This window comes from Salvelinus sp. IW2-2015, unplaced genomic scaffold (genome assembly GCF_002910315.2).
Source record: "Salvelinus sp. IW2-2015 unplaced genomic scaffold, ASM291031v2 Un_scaffold1493, whole genome shotgun sequence".
Classification (NCBI taxonomy): Eukaryota; Metazoa; Chordata; class Actinopteri; order Salmoniformes; family Salmonidae; genus Salvelinus; species Salvelinus sp. IW2-2015.
The window spans coordinates 131,102-152,186 of record NW_019942943.1 but is presented as its reverse complement, the minus strand read 5'-3'; the positions used below and the strand labels follow the sequence as shown (position 1 = coordinate 152,186).

The 21,085-nt window shown below is 42.2% G+C and overlaps 1 protein-coding gene and 1 pseudogene across 1 annotated transcript in view; one reads left to right on the top strand and one right to left on the bottom strand.

The window, feature by feature from the left end:
* Nucleotides 1-11,988, bottom strand: part of LOC112071015 (ribosomal protein S6 kinase alpha-5-like) — a 67,749-nt gene extending 55,761 nt beyond the window's left edge. Inside the window, exon 1 of the mRNA XM_024138466.1 lies at nt 11,751-11,988. Within this exon, the coding sequence (XP_023994234.1) occupies nt 11,751-11,820 (70 nt within the window). The 5' untranslated portion in view covers nt 11,821-11,988. The remainder of the gene's footprint in view (nt 1-11,750) is intronic.
* Nucleotides 11,989-12,923: 935 nt separating this feature from the next.
* LOC112071014 (proton-coupled zinc antiporter SLC30A1 pseudogene) lies at nt 12,924-15,101 on the top strand (annotated as a pseudogene).
* Nucleotides 15,102-21,085: the final 5,984 nt, after the last annotated feature.

Sequence of the window (21,085 nt, the reverse complement as noted above, 5' to 3'; positions counted from 1 at the left end):
AAAAAAAACATGTGAAAAATACTGTACTTTGTAATGTTTCAATGGAACCCACCAAAATCATGTATTGATTTAATTAAAAATCATTGTCCTCCAAATCAAAGTYTCACAATTAATGGCACCCTTAAATATTATTGCAAATAACATCTACCAAAATTAAACCAGGAATTAAATTCCAATTATTTAAGTTTATCTAAGTGTTAAGGAACTATATAGAGCCATTGCATCACTTCCTTTTTCACTAGAGTATAAAAATGAGGTAACACACATGCAATATCCCTTTGTCATCCAACACCATGAAGAAAAGAAAAGAACTGGCAGTTCAAAATGGACAGATGGTCGTAGACCTTCATAAATCTGGTAATGGCTACAAGAAGATCCACAAACGATTGAATGAGCACTGTCAGGGCAATTATTWAAAMATTCTAAAGATATGGAACAGTTGAAAACCTCACGGGTAGAGAACGTAAATGCATTTTGCCCCCCAGGATAGGGAGGAGGATTGTGAGAAAAGCAACAAAACCCCCAATAATCACTGTGAAAGAATTGCAGTCCTTGGTGGCGTCTTGGGGTCGCCAGGTTTAAAAAAGCACCATCAGACGCCACCTCCACAACCACAGGCTCTTTGGAAGGGTTGCCAGAAGAAAGCCCTTAATGACCCCAAGACACAGACGCAAGCGCTTGGAGTTTGCTAAACGTCATTTAAATTATGATTGGAAGAAGGTGCTCTGGTCAGATGATACCAAAATTGAACGTTTTGGTCAGATACAGCATTGGCATGTTTGGCGTCRAAACAGAGATGCATACAAGGAGAGGCACCTCATACTCACGGTGAAATATGGTGGTGGGTCAGTGATGTTTTGGGGCTGTTTTAATTCCAGAGGTCCAGAGGCACTGGTTAAGATTGATGGCATAATGAATTCCACCAAGTATCAGGCAATTTTGGCTGACAATCTGGTTGCCTCTGCCAGAAGGCTGGGACTTGGCCGTATGTGGACAATCCAACAAGACAATTACCCAAAACATACCTCAAGATCCACACAGAAATGGTTCTGTGACAACAAAATCAATGTTCTGCCATGGCCATCTCAGTCACCGGACCTCAATCCAATCGAAAACCTGTGGGCTGAGTTGAAGAGGGCAGTTGATAAGCGCAAACCCAAGAATGTGAAGGATCTTGAAAGTATCTGCATAGAGGAATGGTTCAAAATCCCTACAAACGTGTTCCTTAACCTTGTCAAACATTACAGGAAAATACCATGCAGTTATCCTTGCCAGAGATGGTTGCACTAAGTACTAARTGAGGAGTGCCAATAATTATGAAACCTTGATTTTTGTGAAATGTATTTTGTATTAAATAATTGTATGTTTTTGGTGGGTTCCATTKAAACATTAATAAAGTACAGTATTTCTCACATGTTGGTATTTTGAGTTTCTCTATAATTATATTGTTTATATTTTTTWAAGTATTGTTTGTGCATTGCCAGTCAGGGGTGCCAGTAATTTTGGAGCCTACTGTATGTGGTAGTGGTGGAGTAGGGGCCTGTGGGCACACAGYGTTGTGAAATCTGTGAATGTATTTGTAACGGGTGTGRTCGGAAGGAAGAGACCAAGGCACAGCGTTCTTTGAGTTCCACATAATTTAATAACGAAGTGAAACTTTGACAGGACAAAACAATAAAGAATACAACGACCGAACAGCTTCGATGTGCAAACTCCCTGCACACAAACAAAGAACAAGATCCCACACAGAAGGAGGGAAAAGGGCTGCCTAAGTATGATCCCCAATCAGAGACAACGATAGACAGCTGCCTCTGATTGGGAACCACACTCGGCCAGAAACAAAGAAATACAAAACATAGAAATAAAGAACATAGAATGCCCACCCAAATCACACCCTGACCAAATCAAAATAGACACATAAAAAGGCTCTCTAAGGTCAGGGCGTGACAGTATTGTAATGTTTTAAAATTGTATAAACTGCCTTAATTTTGCTGGATCCCAGGAACTGTAGCCGCTGCTTTGGCAGCAGCTAATGGGGATCCATAATAAATACAATTACAAACCATGGAGAGGTAAATACCTGTCTATTTATGAAAAAATTGTCCTGATTAACTCCTTAGTCATATCTCAGTTTACTCACTTACTTATGGCGCTGCCTACTCCTGATGATTCGTTTTTCAAATCATATGAGCAAAAAATATTTCGCTTTATCTGGGACGCTAAACCAGACAAAATAAAGCGTGCCTATCTATATAATGAATATGAATTGGGTGAGTTGAGATTATTAAATATAAAAGCACTAAACCTCTCTCTAAAAGCTTCACTTATTCAAAAGTTTTACTTGAACCCTAAATGGTTCTCAAGTAGATTAATAAGAAAAAAMTGGCCTTTGTGCAGATTGCCATGTCTCATTTTCGATGAATTGAAAATGATACTTTTTTCAAAGTATCTCTCTTTTCAAACAAGCATTGCGGAGCTGCCTACAACTTCAATTTCATCCCACTGAAAAGATAGAACAAATATTACAACAAATATTATGGCTGAAGTCAAATGTGCTGGTTGATAAAATACTAAAATACTAATTGTATGGGAAGGTCTGCTCAATCCAAGAGTACAACCAATTGATTACAGCATTATCCCAAAAACAGAGGAGGCAGGTGGCAGCGGGAGGAGGTAGGGAACTGGTCTGTCTGCCCAATTTAAAGGATCAAAACTGTCAGAGGAATAAAAATAGCATAAACAGGAAAGTATACCCGTTTCATTTGAGGACCAGGATGTTGACAGCTGTGCCATACAGAATGCAAAATAGTTGGGAAGAGATTTTTGATGTACCAATTCCATGGTACATGGTGTATGAGTTGATATATAAAACAACGCAAGATTCAAGACTTTGTGCTTTTCAGCTAAAATTATTATATAGAATTCTTGCCACCAACAAAATTTTGAATATTTGGTGCATTCAATCATCGAAGCTCTGCAGATTTTGTTGTGAGGATACAGAATCAATAGAACATTTATTTTGGTATTGCCCTCAGGTAGCCTGTTTCTGGTCTCAGGTTCAGGAATGGCTGAAAATACAGAACATTGATCTAAAATTGACCCTAGAAATAGAACTGTTGGGAGATCTGGAGAGACAGTCAATTAATAATATACTAATACTCTGAGTAAAAAGTATTTACTTCAACTCGCAATCTGTGGATTCTATTCGATTAGATACAATTTCAATCTATGTTAAACATCACAGCATAGATATATGGTTGTGTAGAAATCTGAAAGGGTGGCCAGCAGAGAAAGGTGGAGGGGCTGAGGGAAGCTGAGGGTTGGGATGTGGAATTGGAGACAAGTGGGAGTGGAGTTGCTGGGCGGGGGTAGAATGATGGTCAAAGATAAAAGTATTAAAAAATAAAGTAAAAAATAAAACAACACAAAAAGTAAGTTTGAATGAAACTGAGGGTAGTGTTTTTACAGCTAATGCCGGTTTGCCTGAGGCTGATGCCATACAGGAGTTTGTACACATGCATATACAAACACTCTCATTCACATGCACATGTGCACATACACGGACACACACACAGGTAAAGAGTGCTATACATGCACTCAAACATATTCATTTGGCCTTGTTGTTATGATTTTTGTTGTCCTTGATGTCTTTCTTGTTTTTTTGCATTGTTGTTTTCTGTTTTCATTTGTCTTTCTCTTTTTTTCTCTCTTTGTGTTAATTTTGTTGGTGCATGGGGGGCTCTTGGTGGAAGGAGTATATATATTTTTTATTACTATTATTTATTTTTTAATCTGGGGGGGGGGGCGGATGTTTGAGGGTCAGCTCATGAGGAACTGTGGGGGGGGGGGATCTTAGAGGGCTGGCGGTTGGGAGCTGGGCCGGTGGCTGATGGATCCCTAGTTTCAGGTCCCCGTTTTTTGCCTTTGTAGGGGGATCTGTCGACGTGCCCTTGAGCGGGGCGTTGATCCTGGTTGCTTCTGTGTGTCGCTCTGGATGGGAGTCCGTTAGATGACAAACGTGATGTGGTTGTTGAGCGGCTTCACTGCAAGTATATTGTATGATTTAAACATTCAATAAAAACATTTAATAAAAAACATATATAAAAAGGAAGAGAAGCTTAGGCCGAGCCCTAGAGAGACCAAGGGAAACAGAGATATGCCGGCACCATGTTCCCATTTCTTTATCAAAGAGGCTACTACTGCTGTACAGATATGGGCATACAGAAGGAGACTAATTCAAACATTTTCGATAAGAATATATTTTTATAAAGATAAGCATTATATTGTTAGATTAAAGGAGTAACTCCGGTAGGCCTAAACCAGGGCTATTCAACTGCCGGCATGCGAGCCAGATCCGGCCCGTTTATTAAGGTAGACTGGTCATTCGATCAATTCTGAACATTAACAAAAGATCTGTAAACAAATCCCGGCCAAAATCCACTATTGTGGTTGTCTTTAGTGTGGTTTCTGACGCTTTTTAGCACCTATGTTGATTATTTTTTCTTCATACGAATTTAGCTCGTGTTTGAACGGTTTAAGCTACAAAATATTATGACCCCATTCCTGAAAGCTACGACTCTCTCCATTTTCCTGTCTGATGCTCACAAGGACTTTTTAGAAAGGATTTTGACAAAATAAATGCACCTAATGACTGAGGGAAATGAAATGCATACTTCCTTCAGACTGGAATTTGGCATTGCCTGATTTGACATAACTTTTAATTATTTATTGAGATGCTCAGATTTCAGATGATTATACAATTACCTAATTACTTTTAAGAAGCTTTTAATATTTGTTTAAATAAAAAGTGAGCGTTGAGGTTTTTACTTTTCAATGATCATCACATTTTTGGGGTTGCACCTCGACTCACATTGGTTGAGCGCCCTACACTTCTTCTTTCCCACTTCTTTCCGCTTTTTTATTTATACAGTTCTTCCGAAGAATAATCGCATGTGGAAAATGTCCTGCCCCCTTGTATTTAACCTTTTTAAACATCTGTCCCTCAGTAAGAATATTTGTATGTACTATATATCCCCATTAGCTGCTGCCAAGGCACACACACACATAAGCATGCATAGACAAACAGGCTTTACTCAGAGCCAGTGGCAGGTCATTGATAAAGATTGAAAAAAGTAAGGGGCCTCGACTGTTGTCCTGGGAAATGCCTGACTACCTGGATTATGTTGGTGAGGCTTTCATTAAAGAACACTCTCTGTGTTCTGTTATACAGGTAACTCTCGATTCACAATATAGCAGGGGCTATAGTTGAATAACCCAGGACTACAGTTGAATAGCCCTGGCCTAAACCATTATTTCACACCTGTTGGAGTCAGTTGGCGCACCATTGCACAATGCCTTCATAGAGCTGCAGTAGCTACTTGTAAGCCTAATAATAGCCATACAATATCAAACATTCACAAAATTTTTACTTTATTAGGGGAATATCAAAAAGTAAGTCAAGTCATTGTTTATAGGGAAATGTGAAAAGGTTATTATATTGCAGCATTAAATTAAGTTTGGCATCTTTGGTTTTTCCTTTTCATGGTTTGAGTGCGAGTAGCCCTATAGTAGCCAGATAGACCTAGCGGTCATTATATTATATTGCGGCAAACATTACAGTTGGAACTTAATTTGGCCAAAGAAAATGGCTCAAAATAATGAAACAAAACAATTGTTGCATATTTACAGAAGTGGTTTAAAAAGTTAAAAACAGACTTATATTGCAGCAATTACCAAAAAAGTGAGTGCCTACCGTAGGCCTAACCAACAAATGGCAACAATAAACTAACGATAAATACGAAGCAAATTTTTTTTTWAAGAGTTCTAACTTAATTTAGCCAATGAAATTGGCTCAACAAAATTAAACAAAACACTTTTTGCATATTTAAAGAACTGGTTTACGCTGTGTCGGCAGGATAGAACAGCGGTGTCTGATAAGACAGGGGGCGGCGGACTATGTATTTTTGAAAATAACAGCAGGTGCACGATATCTAAGGAAGTCTCGAAGTTATGCTCGCCTGAGGTAGAGTATCTCATGATAAGCTGTAGACCACACTATCTACCTAGAGAGTTTATCTGTATATTTTGTAGCTGTCTACATACCACTACAGACTTAGGCTGGCACTAAGACAGCACTCAATGAGCTGTATTCCACCATAAGCAAACAGGAAAACGCTCACCCAGAGGAGGAGCTCCTAGTGGCTCCTAAATCCATTTTAACAAATTTCTATCAGCATGTTAAATGTGCAACCAGAGGGGGRAAAAAAACTCTGGACCACCTTTACCCGACACACAGAGACGCATGCAAAGCTCTCACTCGCCTTCCATTTGGCAAATCTGACCATAATTCTATCCTCCTGATTCCTGCTTACAAGCAAAAATTTAAGCAGGAAGCACCAGTGACTCGGTCAATAAAAAGTGGTCAGATGGAGCAGATGCTAAGCTAGAGGAATGTTTTGTTAGCACAGACTGGAATATGTACTGGGATTCCTCCGATGTCTTTGAGGAGTACACCACAGTCATTGGCTTCATCAATAAGTGCATCGATGACATCATCCCCACAGTGACCGTACGTATATACCCCAACCAGAATCCATGGATTACAGGCAACATCAGCACTGAGCTAAAAGCTAGAGCTGCCACTTTCAAGGAGCGGGACTCTAACCCGGAAGCTTATAAGAAATCCCGCTATGCCCTCCGACGAACCATCAAACAGGCAAAGCGTCATTACAGGACAAAGATCGAACTACACCTGCTCTGATGCTCATCGGATGTGTATTACGATAAATATGGAATATATTTGCGGCAGCTTGCTCAACCATTACAGACTACAAAGGGAAGCACAGCGAGAGCTGCCCAGTGACACGAGCCTACCAGACGAAGGCTAAACTACTCTCTATGCTCGCTTCGAGGAAAATAACACTGAAAAATGCATGAGAGCACCAGCTGTTCCGGAAGACTGTGTGATCACGCTTCTCCGCAGCCGATGTAAGTAAGACTTTAAACAGTCAACATTCACAAGGCCGGAGGGCCAGATGGTTACTAGGACGTTACTGCGAGCATGTGCTGACTAACTGGCAAGTGTCTTCACTGACATTTTCACCCCTCCCTGTCGAGTCTGTAACACCCAACATGTTTTAAGCAGACCACCATAGTCCCTGTGCCCAAGAACACTAAGGTAACCTGCCACAAATGACTACTCGACCCATAGCACTCACATCTGTAGCCATGAAGTGCTTTGAAAGGCTGTCATGGCTCACATCAACACCATTATCCCAGAAACCCTAGACCCACTTCAATTTGCATACCGCCCTAACAAGATCCACAGATGATGCAATCTCTATTGCACTCCACAACTTCCCTTACCCACCTGCACAAAAGGAACACCTATGTGAGAATGCTATTCATTGACTACAGCTCAGCATTCAACACCATAGTGCCCTCAAAGCTCATCAATAACTAAGGACCCTGGGACTAAACACCTCCCTCTGCAACTGGATCCTGGGCTTCCTGACAGGACGCCCACAGGTGTAAGGGTAGGTAACAACACACCGCCACGCTGATCCTCAACACAGGGCCCTCAGGTGCTGCTCAGTCCCCTCCTGTCCTTCCCTGTTCACGGCCAGGCATGACTCCAACACCATCATTAAGTTTGCCGATGACACAACAGTGGTAGGCCTGATCATCGACAACGACGAGACAGCCTATAGGGAGGAGGTCAGAGACCTGGCCGTGTGGTGCCAGGACAACAACCTCTCCCTCAACGTGATCAAGACAAAGGAGATGATTGTGGACTACAGGAAAAAGAGGACCGAGCACGCCCCCATTCTCATCAACGGGGCTGTAGTGGAGCAGGTTGTGAGCTTCAAGTTCCTTGGTGTCCACATTACCAACAAACTAACATGGTCCAAGCACACCAAGACAGTCATGAAGAGGGCACGACAAAACCTATTCCCCCTCAGGAGACTGAAAAGATTTGGCATGGGTTCTCAGATCCTCAAAAGGTTCTACAGCTGCACCATCGAGAGCATCCTGACTGGTTGCATCACTGCCTGGTATGGCAACTGCTAGGCCTCTGACCGCAAGGCACTACAGAGGGTAGTGCGTACGTCCCAGTACATCACTGTGGCAAAGCTTCCTGCCATCCAGGACCTCTATTCCAGGCGGTGTCATAGGAAGGCCCGTAAAAATTGTCAAAGCCTCCAGCCACCCAAGTCATAGACTGTTTTCTCTGCTACCGCACGGCAAGCAGTATCGGAGCTCCAAGTCTAGGTCCAAGAGGCTTCTAAAAAGCTTCTACCCCGACGCCATAAGACTCCTGAACATCTAATTTAATGGCTACCCAGACTATTTACATTGCTCCCCAACCCCATCTTTTACACCGCTGCTACTCTGTTGTTGTTGTTGTTGTTGTTGTTGTTGTTATCTATGCATAGTCACTTTAATAACTCTACCTACATGTACATATTACCTCAATTACCTTGACTAACCGGTGCCCCCGCACATTGACTCTGTACCGGTACCCCCCTGTATATAGTCTTGCTATTGTTATTTTACAGCTGCTCTGTAAGCAGTTTTTGGACAAGGTATGACAGAAATCCATGCTTTGCTTTTATTGTCCAATGTTTCAAATGCTATCTTTTTAGCACAAATCCAATGCAAGTAAATTGTACCTATATTCGCATTTTCACACTTCATGTCCAAATCATCAAAAATGTATATTCAAATCTCAATGATGTTACTTATAGATGATTTGGATATGAAGCATGAAAATGCTAATACACAGTACTAGTCAAAAGTCTGGACACACCAACTCATTCAAGGTTTTTTCTTTTCTTTAGTATCTTCTACATTGTAGAATAATAGTGAAGACATCAAAACTATGAAATAACACATATGGAATCATGTAGTAACCAAAAAAAGTGTTAAACAAATCAAAGTATATTTTAGATTCTTCAAAGTAGCCACCCTTTGCCTTGATGACAGCTTTGTACTCTTGGCATTCTCTCAACCAGCTTCATGAGGAAGTCACCAAGAATGCATTTCAAATAACAGGTGTGCCTTGTTAAAAGTTAATTTGTGTAATTTCTTTCCTTCTTAATGTGTTTGAGCCAATCAGTTGTGTTGTGACAAGGTAGCGGTGGTATACAGAAGATAGCCCTATTTGGTAAAAGACCAAGTCCATATTATGGCAAGAACAGCTCAAATAAGCAAAGAGAAACGACAGTCCATCATTACTTTAAAACATGAAGGTCAGTCAATACGGAACATTTCAAGAACTTTGAAAGTTTCTTCAAGTGCAGTCGCAAAAACCATAAAGCGCTATGATGAAACTAGCTCTCATGAGGAACGCCACAGGAATGGAAGACCCAGAGTTACCTCTAATGAACTTATCCTCTGCAGCAGAGTTACCAGCCTCAGAAATTGCAAAGTTCAAGTAACAGACACATCTCAACATTAACTGTAGAAAATAGTAAAAATAAAAAATAAACCTTGAATGAGTAGGTGTATATTTTTACTTTTTTGTGTAGATTGTTGACATTTTTTTTTACAATTAAATCAATTTTAATCCCACTTTCTAACACAATAAACTGTGAAGAAATCCAAGGGGTCTCAATATTTTTGCACGGGACTGTATATTTTGTGGAGACTTGAGTCCTCGGTCCATCCTTAAAATCAACACTCATGCACAAGACTCATACAAACACATGACCCACAGATTGATGATGATCATTAAAGGCAAGGTCAGAGGTCAATGCTCAGTGAATTATAAACTGGGAAGCCACCTAGTGTATGAGAACAGAACATGTGTGATGCAACTTCACCCATTAAAACAACATTCAAGGACAGGGCACATTGTAACAAAACAGGCTAAATAGCCTGTGCTACAGCAGTCCTTCCTATCTAAAGCAGAAAACAGACACAGCTGTGAGCGAAAAATATATATACTATTTTCAGCCAGCCAATTTATTTCTCTCTCTTCAACACCCCTGTTTTTGAAAAAACGCTTTATTTATTTATTATTCCTCCTGGGTTCCTGCATGATAACTTCTTTCTGTGTTTTTACAGCTGGCTAAAGCATTGGTACCAATTAAACTGACCTCTAATCTAGAACAGGGGCATATTATATTCAGACACAGCCTGGAATAGATCACTACACTTTGCATGCAGATATCAACAATGATGGCTGATAATGCTTTGTGCACATACACATTAAGGGGAGGGGAGTGGGGGAGAGCGAGAGAGAGAGATATCAACAATGTTGGCTACTAATGCTTTGTGCACAAACACATTAAGGGGAGGGGGAGGGGAGAGAGAGTGAGAGAGAGAGTGTGAGAGAGTGCGAGAGAGAGAGAGATCAACCATGATGGCTACTAATGCTTTGTGCACAAACACATTAAGGGCAGAGAGAGAGCAAGAGCAAGCGAGAGAGAGATAGAAAGACAGGAAAGATAAGAGAGAGGAGAGATAAGAGAGAAGAGATAAGAGAGGAGAGATAAGAGATAAGAGATAGAGACAGGGAGAGGTGAGAGAGGGAAGCTTGTATGTAGCCTTAGCCTAGTAAGCCCATGCACATCACTCTCACACAGTGTGGACTGAGGCTGCATAGTGCTGAGATTGAGCTAGCATCGTAGATAGATATTTGGCAGAAATGGGGCCACCTTCCTATCTAGAGGAAACAGAATGATGTGCCTCGAGAACCTCACAGGGACGCATCCTCTATTTATCTTGTTTAATTGGAGTGTATGTGCATGTGTGTTACTAGGATGGATGCATTGGTGGTGAGGTGCCCTTCACTATACAGGCTTTCCTCAGAGGGCTGTTTTTTACTTTACAGTCGCTGCGATCTCAACGCTTAGTGAAGTGAGCTAGAGGCAAGCTTTGGAAAATGCTGTAATTAAGTATTCATATGTATGTTGGATCATGGATATGACTATCAATTAATAGTAATTACACTGTCAAGCATTGGTCGGCATATTCAGAGTAACATCACATGAAGCAAATAAAGATGACATTCTTAGTAGCAAAAGAAAACATTTCAATTTTACTTGCAATAAATGATTACATTGTGACATCCTCCAAAATGCTTGATAGGGTGGGATAATGGAAACTTGAAAGACAGACAGGGCAGTGTATTCAACAACTGAAGATGCAACTCAGATGACAGGTCTCRCTCAAGGTTCTCGCGCCTGACATCCATGGAATAATGACAGCCGAACAAAACAACCACCATGGCGGGAACACAAGACGCGAATAGGCATATTACCTACTACTGTTATGTAACTACCGCCACGAATGGTAAACAGGCTTACACATACAGCTAGCTAGCAAACATGAACTATTGGCCAACACTCCCCTGTCAAGCGCTCGTCGGTCTTCTACTTCTTACTAATGTTTGATGTTTTGTATTTGTCATTTTGGACTGAATGATAACTAATGTCACAGTTTTAAAACACGAGCCTGCATGGCGACGGTCAAGTTAACTTAGTTTGCTTAGSAAATTGCATGGCTTGACACTTTACCTGCCTTTTTGGATTTGACAGACAGCACTTGCAAATCCCAGCGGCAGAGTAACGTTAGCTACTGTAGCTAGCTAAGTTAGCTAACCGTTGCCATTTCATTAACTAGCTAACCGGTTATTTAGCTAGGTAACGTTAATCACCATCAGCACTTTTAGTAGCTAGATAAATTCATCTCACATTATTATCTAACGTTAGCTAGTTAGAAATATAGCTAGCTGGACAACTTACCATTTTTCAGCTCATGTTTCACAGTAAACGGTTCACCTTCTCTAGAAGATCCTTCCATCGAAGATGGCATTGTATTCCAAATGTGCCCAACGATACACTTGCTGGCTAGCACATCAGCAACATTACTTAGATCGTTTGAAATTACAGAAACACATGTAGCTAGCTATATATGGTTTCAATGTGGTGTTGACCAGCTAGCTTTGATTGAAAAAAAATGGGTTAGCTTGTCAAGCAAAACAAAAATGTGTCAAAACAAGACAGTTTAGAGGGGGAGGGGTAACCACTACTACACCTTCACGACCAAGCCCCCCTTCAGCTGTGATTGGGGTTGCTATGTGGAGTATTAACATCTGATTGGGCCCATTTTGCTATCCATGACCGATAGGCCCTACTTCCTGCCCCCTTATTGGTCAAATACTTGACAGCGAATATCAGTGTCCTCCTCCTCAMGAGACGAGAGCAACGCCAGCTGGAAATACAGACGAACAGAGAACAGCATCTCAAACATCTCTCGTAGTTGTCTTTTGCCACCACCTTCTGGTGGTGAAATGAAAATAAATGTTGATAATCAACATATAGCCTAACTAGACCCATMTGATAGATTGTGTAATTTGTGATTTATACGAACTAACAAATTGAAACTTCATCAAATACTGCAAAAAAAAAGTGTAATAAATKGATGATTATTTTGGTGCATCAGCTCTCAGCAAACAGCACTAATCCACTTCAGTTGTGTAACGTTTTGTATTTTATTTAACCTTTATTTTATCAGGGAGTCTGACACCAAGGTCTCTTTTACAGATAAGCCCTGAATTACATAAATTACAGAAAATACACACATCAAAATATAAATGCAAGTAAAAAGAAAAACATGGTCATAAAAAAAACACATTCATCAGTAATAAGGTCCTCAATCAGCTTTCTTAATTCCCCAAGAGGCACCAAAACATCACATTTAAGAACATATAGTTACTAACATTGTTGCATGCCATTTTGTCAATGGAGCACGAGGGAAACAAGCCGTTGCTTCTGCAAGTTGCCCCTGGCGACCGTTTTGGTTGCTGTCCATGGTGCTAGTTTGCCAATGGACAACGGGTTTGCCACTACAACTCGCGAGATAGTTTGAAGATACTCGACTAATTTTTGTTCGACTGTTGTATTGCTGCGGTGAAAATGGCTTGGGAACGAAATCGTCTCCGACTGCTCTGCATGCTGTCCATTACTTTTGCGTTTTTCATCGTTGAAGTTGTCGTCAGCCGTATAACTGCTTCCCTGTCAATGCTGTCATACTCTTTCCATATGCTGCCGGGTGTCATTGCCCTGGTTGTGGCCCTTATTGCTGTGCACTTCTCTGAGAAAACTCAAGCAACGAGTCAAAATACTTTCGGATGGATCAGAGCAGAAGTGATGGGTGCTCTAGTCAATGCCGTATTCCTAACTGCCATGTGCTTTACCATCAGTATTGAGGCAGTCGAGCGGTTCACAGTGCCTCACGAGATTGAAAGTCCCCGAGTGGTTATTGGAGTTGGAGCTGCGGGACTTCTTGTAAACATGCTCGGTCTTTTGTTGTTCCACGAACACGCAGGACACGGTCACTCGCATGGTGGCTCTCGTGGAATTAACAAACTTCACAAATCCGAGAGAGTAGGGAGAGAATCCTTTGAAGATGAGACCAGTAGGCCTATCCTGTTTAATTGCAGTCTGAAGACAGGGGATCTCAGAGCAGGTCCAGGAGGAGATCACGGTATGTCTGTTCTATTTACCTTTTCTTCTGTAGTTGTTTGATAATTGTAGCTGTATGAGTAATGTTCTTTGTGATCATCAATTAACACAACGTTTAGTGAAGGGAAATTAATATACCACTGTTTAAAGTGATACTTCAGGATTTTGGCAGTGAAGCCCTTTATCTACTTGTCCAGAGTCAGATGAACTCGTGGATGGCATTTTTATGTCTCTGCGTGCAATTTGAAGGACGTTGCTAACTAGCGTTAGCGCAATGACTGGAAGTCTATGGTAACTGCTAGCATGTTAGTTAAAAATCCAACAGAGGTCACAATCCTGCAAATTAATTTGTATTAGATTTTTAGTAGACACTCTTATCCAGAGCAACTTACATGAGCAATTAGGGTTAAGCACCTTGCTCAAGGGCACATTGAAAGATTTTTCACCAGCTCAGGGATTCAAACCAGCAACCTTTTGGTTAATGGCCTATYGCTCTTAACTGCTAAGCTACCTGCTGGTCTAATATGTTGCCCTAATCTGTTTGTAGATGAACACAAGGTAGCCTAATAGTTAGAGGGAAAATGAGGGTAGGCATATATAAAGGCCTGTATTATTCATCATTCAGGATTCTTATGCTTAGCCTGGGTACCAGTGTATTTGTGTTAACATTCTACTCCTTGTACTCCATGTCATATGTTATCACCAAATCAGGTCTTTTATGTTCAATACTCCACAGAAATCCCCRATAAGGACAACCTTGTRGTCCACATGAAGGACATCACCCTGGAGGATTGGAACGAGAGCCATCATGACTCTGCTTCACAGCTCAACATGCAGGGTGTCTTCCTTCACGTGCTGGGTGATGCCCTCGGCTCTGTCATCGTTGTGGTCAACGCTCTCACCTTCACCTACGTGTGGMAGCCTTGCCATGCTGGAGAGACCTGTGTCAACCCATGCTACAACAGCCACGACTACACTGACCACCACCAACAACATGTCAATGTTACACTGATCACCATGCTTGGTAGTAGTACCCAGACTACAGTGCACCTCGCTGGCCCTTGCTGGGTGCTCTACCTCGACTCCACACTCTGCATCATTATGGTGGGCTTCTTACTCTATACCACCTTCCCTCTCCTGAAGGAGTCAGTCCTCMTCCTCCTGCAGACTGTTCCTAAACAGATAGACATGCCCCAGCTGCTGGGGAGGCTCAGGGGCCTGGATGGTGTGTTGGCTGTCCACGACCTACACATCTGGCAGCTGGCAGGGAGCAGGATCATTGCCACGGCACACATCAAATGTCTAGACCCAGCTTCCTACATGGATGTGGCCATGCGAATCAAAGGCCTCTTTCATGATGAGGGTATCCATGCCACGACAGTTCAACCAGAGTTTGTTACTGTTAACTTTGAATCTAATATTGACATCTCTGAGCTGTCCTGTGGGACGCAGTGGTGCCCCGAAGCTGTCCTGTGGGACGCAGTGTGCCCCGAAGCTGTGGAAACTTTGACAGAACAAGACAAGGAGGACATGTTAGAGAAGAGGTTGTTTCTTATCAGTATCACTCAATACAACACGTCAACCTCAATACAACAGTCACCCTCTGTAGTGACCATCAAGCTACTGTAACTGCCACGCAGAGCCCCAAGGCTGCCATTTATACAGAGGCAAAATCCTCAGTGTTAACAATGAATGTGATTATACATTGGGAACTTGAAACATGTTGAGAGGTTCAATTTAACTTTATATAGTATACTTTGTGCCACAGCATAAGGCATCGTAAGTGATACTCATCTAACTACATTCCTAGTGTCTGGATATTCTGCCTTCTGTGTCTAATGTGAAGCAGTTGGTGCAGACTGAGTGAACAAGTAGTATTACATTCTCTGTGTCGTGTCTGGACTATCATTAAAAGTGAAGACTGTTATTTTATCAAATCAATTCTCTATGTGTAATTTAATTACGCGATTAAACTAATCATGTAACTTTAATTAACTAGGAAGTCGGGGCACCACGGAAAAATTATGTTTACAAAGTGTCAATTTCCCAAATATAACTCTTCAGATATTTTCATATCTTATTGATTAGTCATTCTCATTAATGTATTATTATTACCTCATCAGTTCTCATTACTGCACGTCACAAACCCTTGTATATCTGCACGAACCCTAGCCTAAATCATGAATCAGCGATATACAAATTGGCTTAATTATTTATTTACTAACTAACTAAATAATCACACAGAATTACATAACAAACAAACAGTAGATATTTGGGTTACTACATGATACAAAGAAAAAGTCCCTAGCAGACAAAGCCGATATGACGGCTTGGTAGACAAAGGAAGGGTGGGGACTGAGAAAGAGCGGGAAAGACAAAATGGATTCACTACACACAGTTAATAATTATATTAATTGAAATGCTAATCCTTTGCACATGAACCACCGCTCATTCGAGAATAATTGCAATGTATATATTTACGCCCGTATGTCGTTGTTGTCTTCTCTGTTGGAATCCGGTCCGTYTGCTGGAGAGTCAATCAACAGAAAGTCTCTGGTTGTGTTCATAATGGATACGTCAAGCGTACTCATGGTTGTCGCATAGAATAGATGTTTTGTCGGTTGTCGGTATTCTTGTCCTAGACTTACATAATTTCCAGCTGCAGACTAGTAATTATACGTCTAGGATTTACTCTTATCCTGTAGTGATCGATAGTCTCAGAGTTTAACCATTTCCAGCCGTGTAGCCAAAACTACAGCAGTATGGTCTCCGTGGCCTATAGAGGTTTAGTTATTAACCATTTCAACATGTAGCGTCAGCTCCATATTTTCTGGCCTAATGGAAATTTCGTAGGAAGTGGGTTTTATACTCTGTKKAAGAAGGGGCAGTTCTATGACGCCTAATGTGATGTCTGGGCTCACGGCGGTGTGGCCACTGACTAGTCAAACTTTATATGACAATCCATACTCTCATTTAGAAGGTTAACATCACATTACATCTTTTCACAAATAGTTTCATGTTTAATCACATATGTTTCACAATATTTTGATGTAAACCTGACTGCTGGGAAATGTACACTTTAAGAGATACAGTTATGTGTGTTTCCTGTCCTTCATGAGATCACCAAATGAAACACTCTTCGTGACTGTCCCTTTAAGTGTCCACGGACCACTCACACATTCTTAACAATAGAAATATTGTTTAATTATTCAAACTTTTGATGTCCAAGGGTCTCTCTGTGTTCCACAGTTTACATTCCAATCTCAAACACTACAGAGCATAGGGGCAGCGTATTTTATGACCACCATAAAACAGCCGACTTCCCGCTCTCCCCCTCTACGAGAGARAGAACACRCTGTAGAGAGGACCCACTGTAACCTGATCCTTCAGATCGTCACWGGAGARTTATGACAGTCCCCCTCTGGTGGGTTCAACTTTGGAAGGATTATTCAGATCGTCACAGGAGAGTTATGACATCTGCAATGGCTTCATGAGCTCTTTAGCTGATTTTGGCATTGAATAGTAAGTCACCGTTGTGTCTGTAGGCTTTGCAGGCAACTGAGTATGCAACGCTTAGAATTGTGCCAACAATTAGGTCACTGTATTCACAACAATACACACAAACAGAGACCAGCCTCAGCTGTAAGGATTCAGAGACTACTGTACACTGTTCTCAGGGTCTGACACACACACACACACACGCATGCACACACATGCACACACACTCACACACACACACGCATAACCCAAGAGGCAAGGACTAAATACCTCCTTATTTTCTTAAACTGTTATCACTTTGACACTGTTATCACTTTGACACACTTTGACACTAGTAAGCGACACACTCTTATCATTCTCACCAAAAATTATTGAAATTATGTGAAATGATGAATGTGTAACGATCTTCTTTGGGAGAAGAAAGAGAGGAGGACCAAAGCGCAGCATGGCAAGTGTTCATGATGAAACTTTAATAGAACAAACTGAACACTGAAATACAAACAATAAACTGAACGAACGAAAACCGAAACAGTTCCGTGTGGACGTGGACGTGGACCCCACTCCCCATAGTCTTAGTCCGCTTCAGTAGCGTCTTTAGAGCGGCGACCCTCGCCGGCAACCTAGGACTGGCAACCCTACTAAAGGCCCCACTGGACCGAGGGGCGGCTCCGGACCGAGGGCGGCTCCGGACCGACGGGCGGCTCTGGCGGCTCCGGACCGACGGGCGGCTCTGGCGGCTCCGGACAGACGGGCGGCTCAGGCGGCTCCGGACAGACGGGCGGCTCAGGCGGCTCCGGACAGACGGGCGGCTTCAGGCGGCGCTGGAAGACGGAAGACTCTGGCGTGCTGAGGCGCACAGTAGGCCTGGTGCGTGGTGCCGGAACTGGTGATACGGGCTGGGGACACGCACCTCTGGGCGAGTGCGGGGAGCAGAAACAGGGCATACTGGACCGGGAGGCGCACAGTAGGCCTGGTGCGTAGTGCCGGAACTGGTGGTACCGGGCTGGGAACACGCACCTCAGGGGAGTGCGGGGTGCAGGAACTGGAGGCCTGGTACGTGGTGCCGGCACCGGAGGGCTGGTGCGAGGTGCTGCCACAGGAGACTGGTACGTGGGCTGCCACAGGAGGACTGGTGCGTGGAGAAGGCACCGGATAGACCGGACCGTGGAGCCTCTACAGGTCTCGAGCACCGAGCCTGCCCAACCCTACCTGGCTGAATGCTCATCGTAGCCATTGCCAGTGCGGCGAGGTGGAATAGGCCGCAATGGGCTATGCACACGTACAGGAGACACCATGCGTAGGGCTGGTGGCCATGTACCCCGGCCCGAGGAGACGCACTGGAGACAGATGCGTAGAGCCGGCTTCATGGCACCTGGCTCGATGCCCATCTCTAGCCCGGCCGATACGAGGCGCTGCTATGTATCGCACCGGGCTATGCACACGTACTGGAGACACCGTGCGCTCTTCCGCATAACACGGTGTTCTGCCCGTACGCTCGCTCTCCACGGTAAGCAGCAGGGAGTTGGCTCAGGTCTCCTACCTGGCTTGCCACACTCCCCGTGTGCCCCCACCAATACATTTTTGGGGCTGCCTCTCTGGATTCCAGCCGCGCTTTCGTGCTCCTCATACCCGCCGCCTCTCCGCTTTCGCTGCTTCCAGCTCAGCCTTGGGGCGCGATACTCTCCAGCCTGTGCCCAGGGTCCTTGCCGTCCAGAATTTCCTCCCAGGTCCAGGAGTCCTGCGATCGCTGCTGCTGCCTTTACCACGCTGCTTGGTCCGGTTGTGGTGGGTGGTTCTGTAACGATCTTCTAGGGAGAAAGAGGGAGGACCAAAGCGGCAGCGTGGTAAGTGTTCATGATGAAACTTTAATAGAACAAACTGAACACTGAAATACAAAACAATAAACTGAACGAACGAAAACCGAAACAGTTCCGTGTGGAACACACAGACACAAAAGACAACCACCCACAAAACACAACAGAAAACAGGCTCCCTAAATATGGTTCCCAATCAGAGACAATGACTAACACCTGCCTCTGATTGAGAACCATATCAGGCCAAACGAAAAACCCAACATAGAAACACAAACATAGATAACCCACCCAACTCACGCCCTGACCATACTAAAACAAAGAAAATACAAAARAACTAAGGTCAGAATGTTACATTTTTCATAACCGTTCATGATTTGTTGCACATATCAACTACAAGTGTCAAAATGATACACATTTTTCTGACAATATAAATAATTTTACGTCTCGCCTGTCTGCTAGGGCCTCAGCAGACTTTAGTTTTGTCCAATGATGTATATATAAACCCTCGATTGCTGATACTATGTATTGTAAGGCTCAAATCAGTTTTGTTTTACATTTTTGGGAGGGAAATACTGACTGTCCAAACAGCAAGTTAAAAGTGACCAAATCAGATTTGTGTGTGTTCAGACAGCAGTCATTTGCTGAAATGGCTACGCTAGTTGTCATAGTAACAACAGGTGTGTGCGCAGTGGTGTAGGCTGATTGGTGGTTGTGCTTGTGCTTTCCATCACTAAGGAGTTATGTAGCAGCTATATGACAACAATGCCTACCATGGTCATTTCCCAGTTGCTGTGAATGTTCAAAWTCATAGTGTAAGAACACATTTAAAGCCTCAAAGGATAAGATGATCCAACTTTCAAAACGAGTCATTTTAGGCTAGCCACAGCATTCAACTAGCTACAGTAGGTAGCTATTTAGCTTTCTAGCACATTTAGTAATTTGTTTGTAAACAATTAACAAGCTACTTAGCTACCACTTCATGTTCTTGTGAAACTGACATCAGAGTAGCTAGCAAGCAACAAGATATGCCAAATAACAGTCCAAAAAACACTTGAGGGCAGATTTGTCCRTTCAGACACAAGTCGCATGGCCAGGGATAAGATTTGTATCTGACTTCTGACCTAYGAAGGTGGTTTGAAATATGGCTTGAGATATCCGATTCATTGTGGCTTTATGCTGTTCAGACTTCCAGAAAAATAACAGATACAAATCGGATATGCCAAAAAATTGGATATGAGTCACTTCAAACTGCTTGTGAACAAGGCAAATGTTTTTGTATATTTTTTCATGTTTTATTTGTATGTTTATCTCACATAATATAATTTAAAAGTATGCATTAAGGTGTCTTTAATAGAATAATCGTTGAAAAAAATGAATGTAGACATTAATAAATGCATTTCTATAGATTCCAAAATATGTTTTACAATGGTGAGGGAGTGCCAAGACAAAGGCGCGGTGGCTTCAACACAGTGCCCCMWATTGGTCATCTAGTGTATTTATAAATCATTGGATTAAATACAGATCATAGTTTGTAGTTCAAAAACCCTGAAATAAATTAGCTCCGGTTCGTTCATCCGTCCCTATTTAAAAAAAGATATGGTGAATGAATAGGGTGTTGGAATAAACGCCGAAAATAAGGTCTGAGGTTTTACACAGGTTTAGGAGATTTTATACGTTTCGTTCTATGAGATAATAGAAGCCATTTAACATGACCTTTTAATTATGAAGCATTTATGTGCTTCATGTGTTTTTCCTCATTACATAAATTCTTCAAAATTCACAAAAAGTGATGTTAGCTGATGAAGACCATCTAAAAAAAAACGCCATACATTTTCCCCATAAAATGTGTTACTGCGTATAAAAACACGCTATAAATATGTATTTCTCGCCCCACTACTGTCATGTGCTCCCGCATGTCTTTCGGTTGTCGGCAATGATGTATATAAACCCTGGATTGAAACCACCGGTCGGCCATATTGTCACTCCCCGGTAGAAGCAGTCCTCCATAGGAACGAATGGTATTTTAATTAAATGTTTCAAGGACAAAAATTTAATGTATTTAGCTATTTTGTTGTTGTAGTGGGGACAGTAACATTAGTCATTTCTAAAAAAATATATATACTTCAAGGAAAATGCTTATATATATTTATGTTTTGCTCACATAATATAATTTAAAAGTATGGATGAATGTGTCTGTAAAAAAGAATTGTGGCAAAAACGAATGTAGAAATTACAACGTGGGGGAGTGCCAAGATGGAGGCACGGTGGCTTTAACACTGCGCCCCCTAAATAGTCATCTAG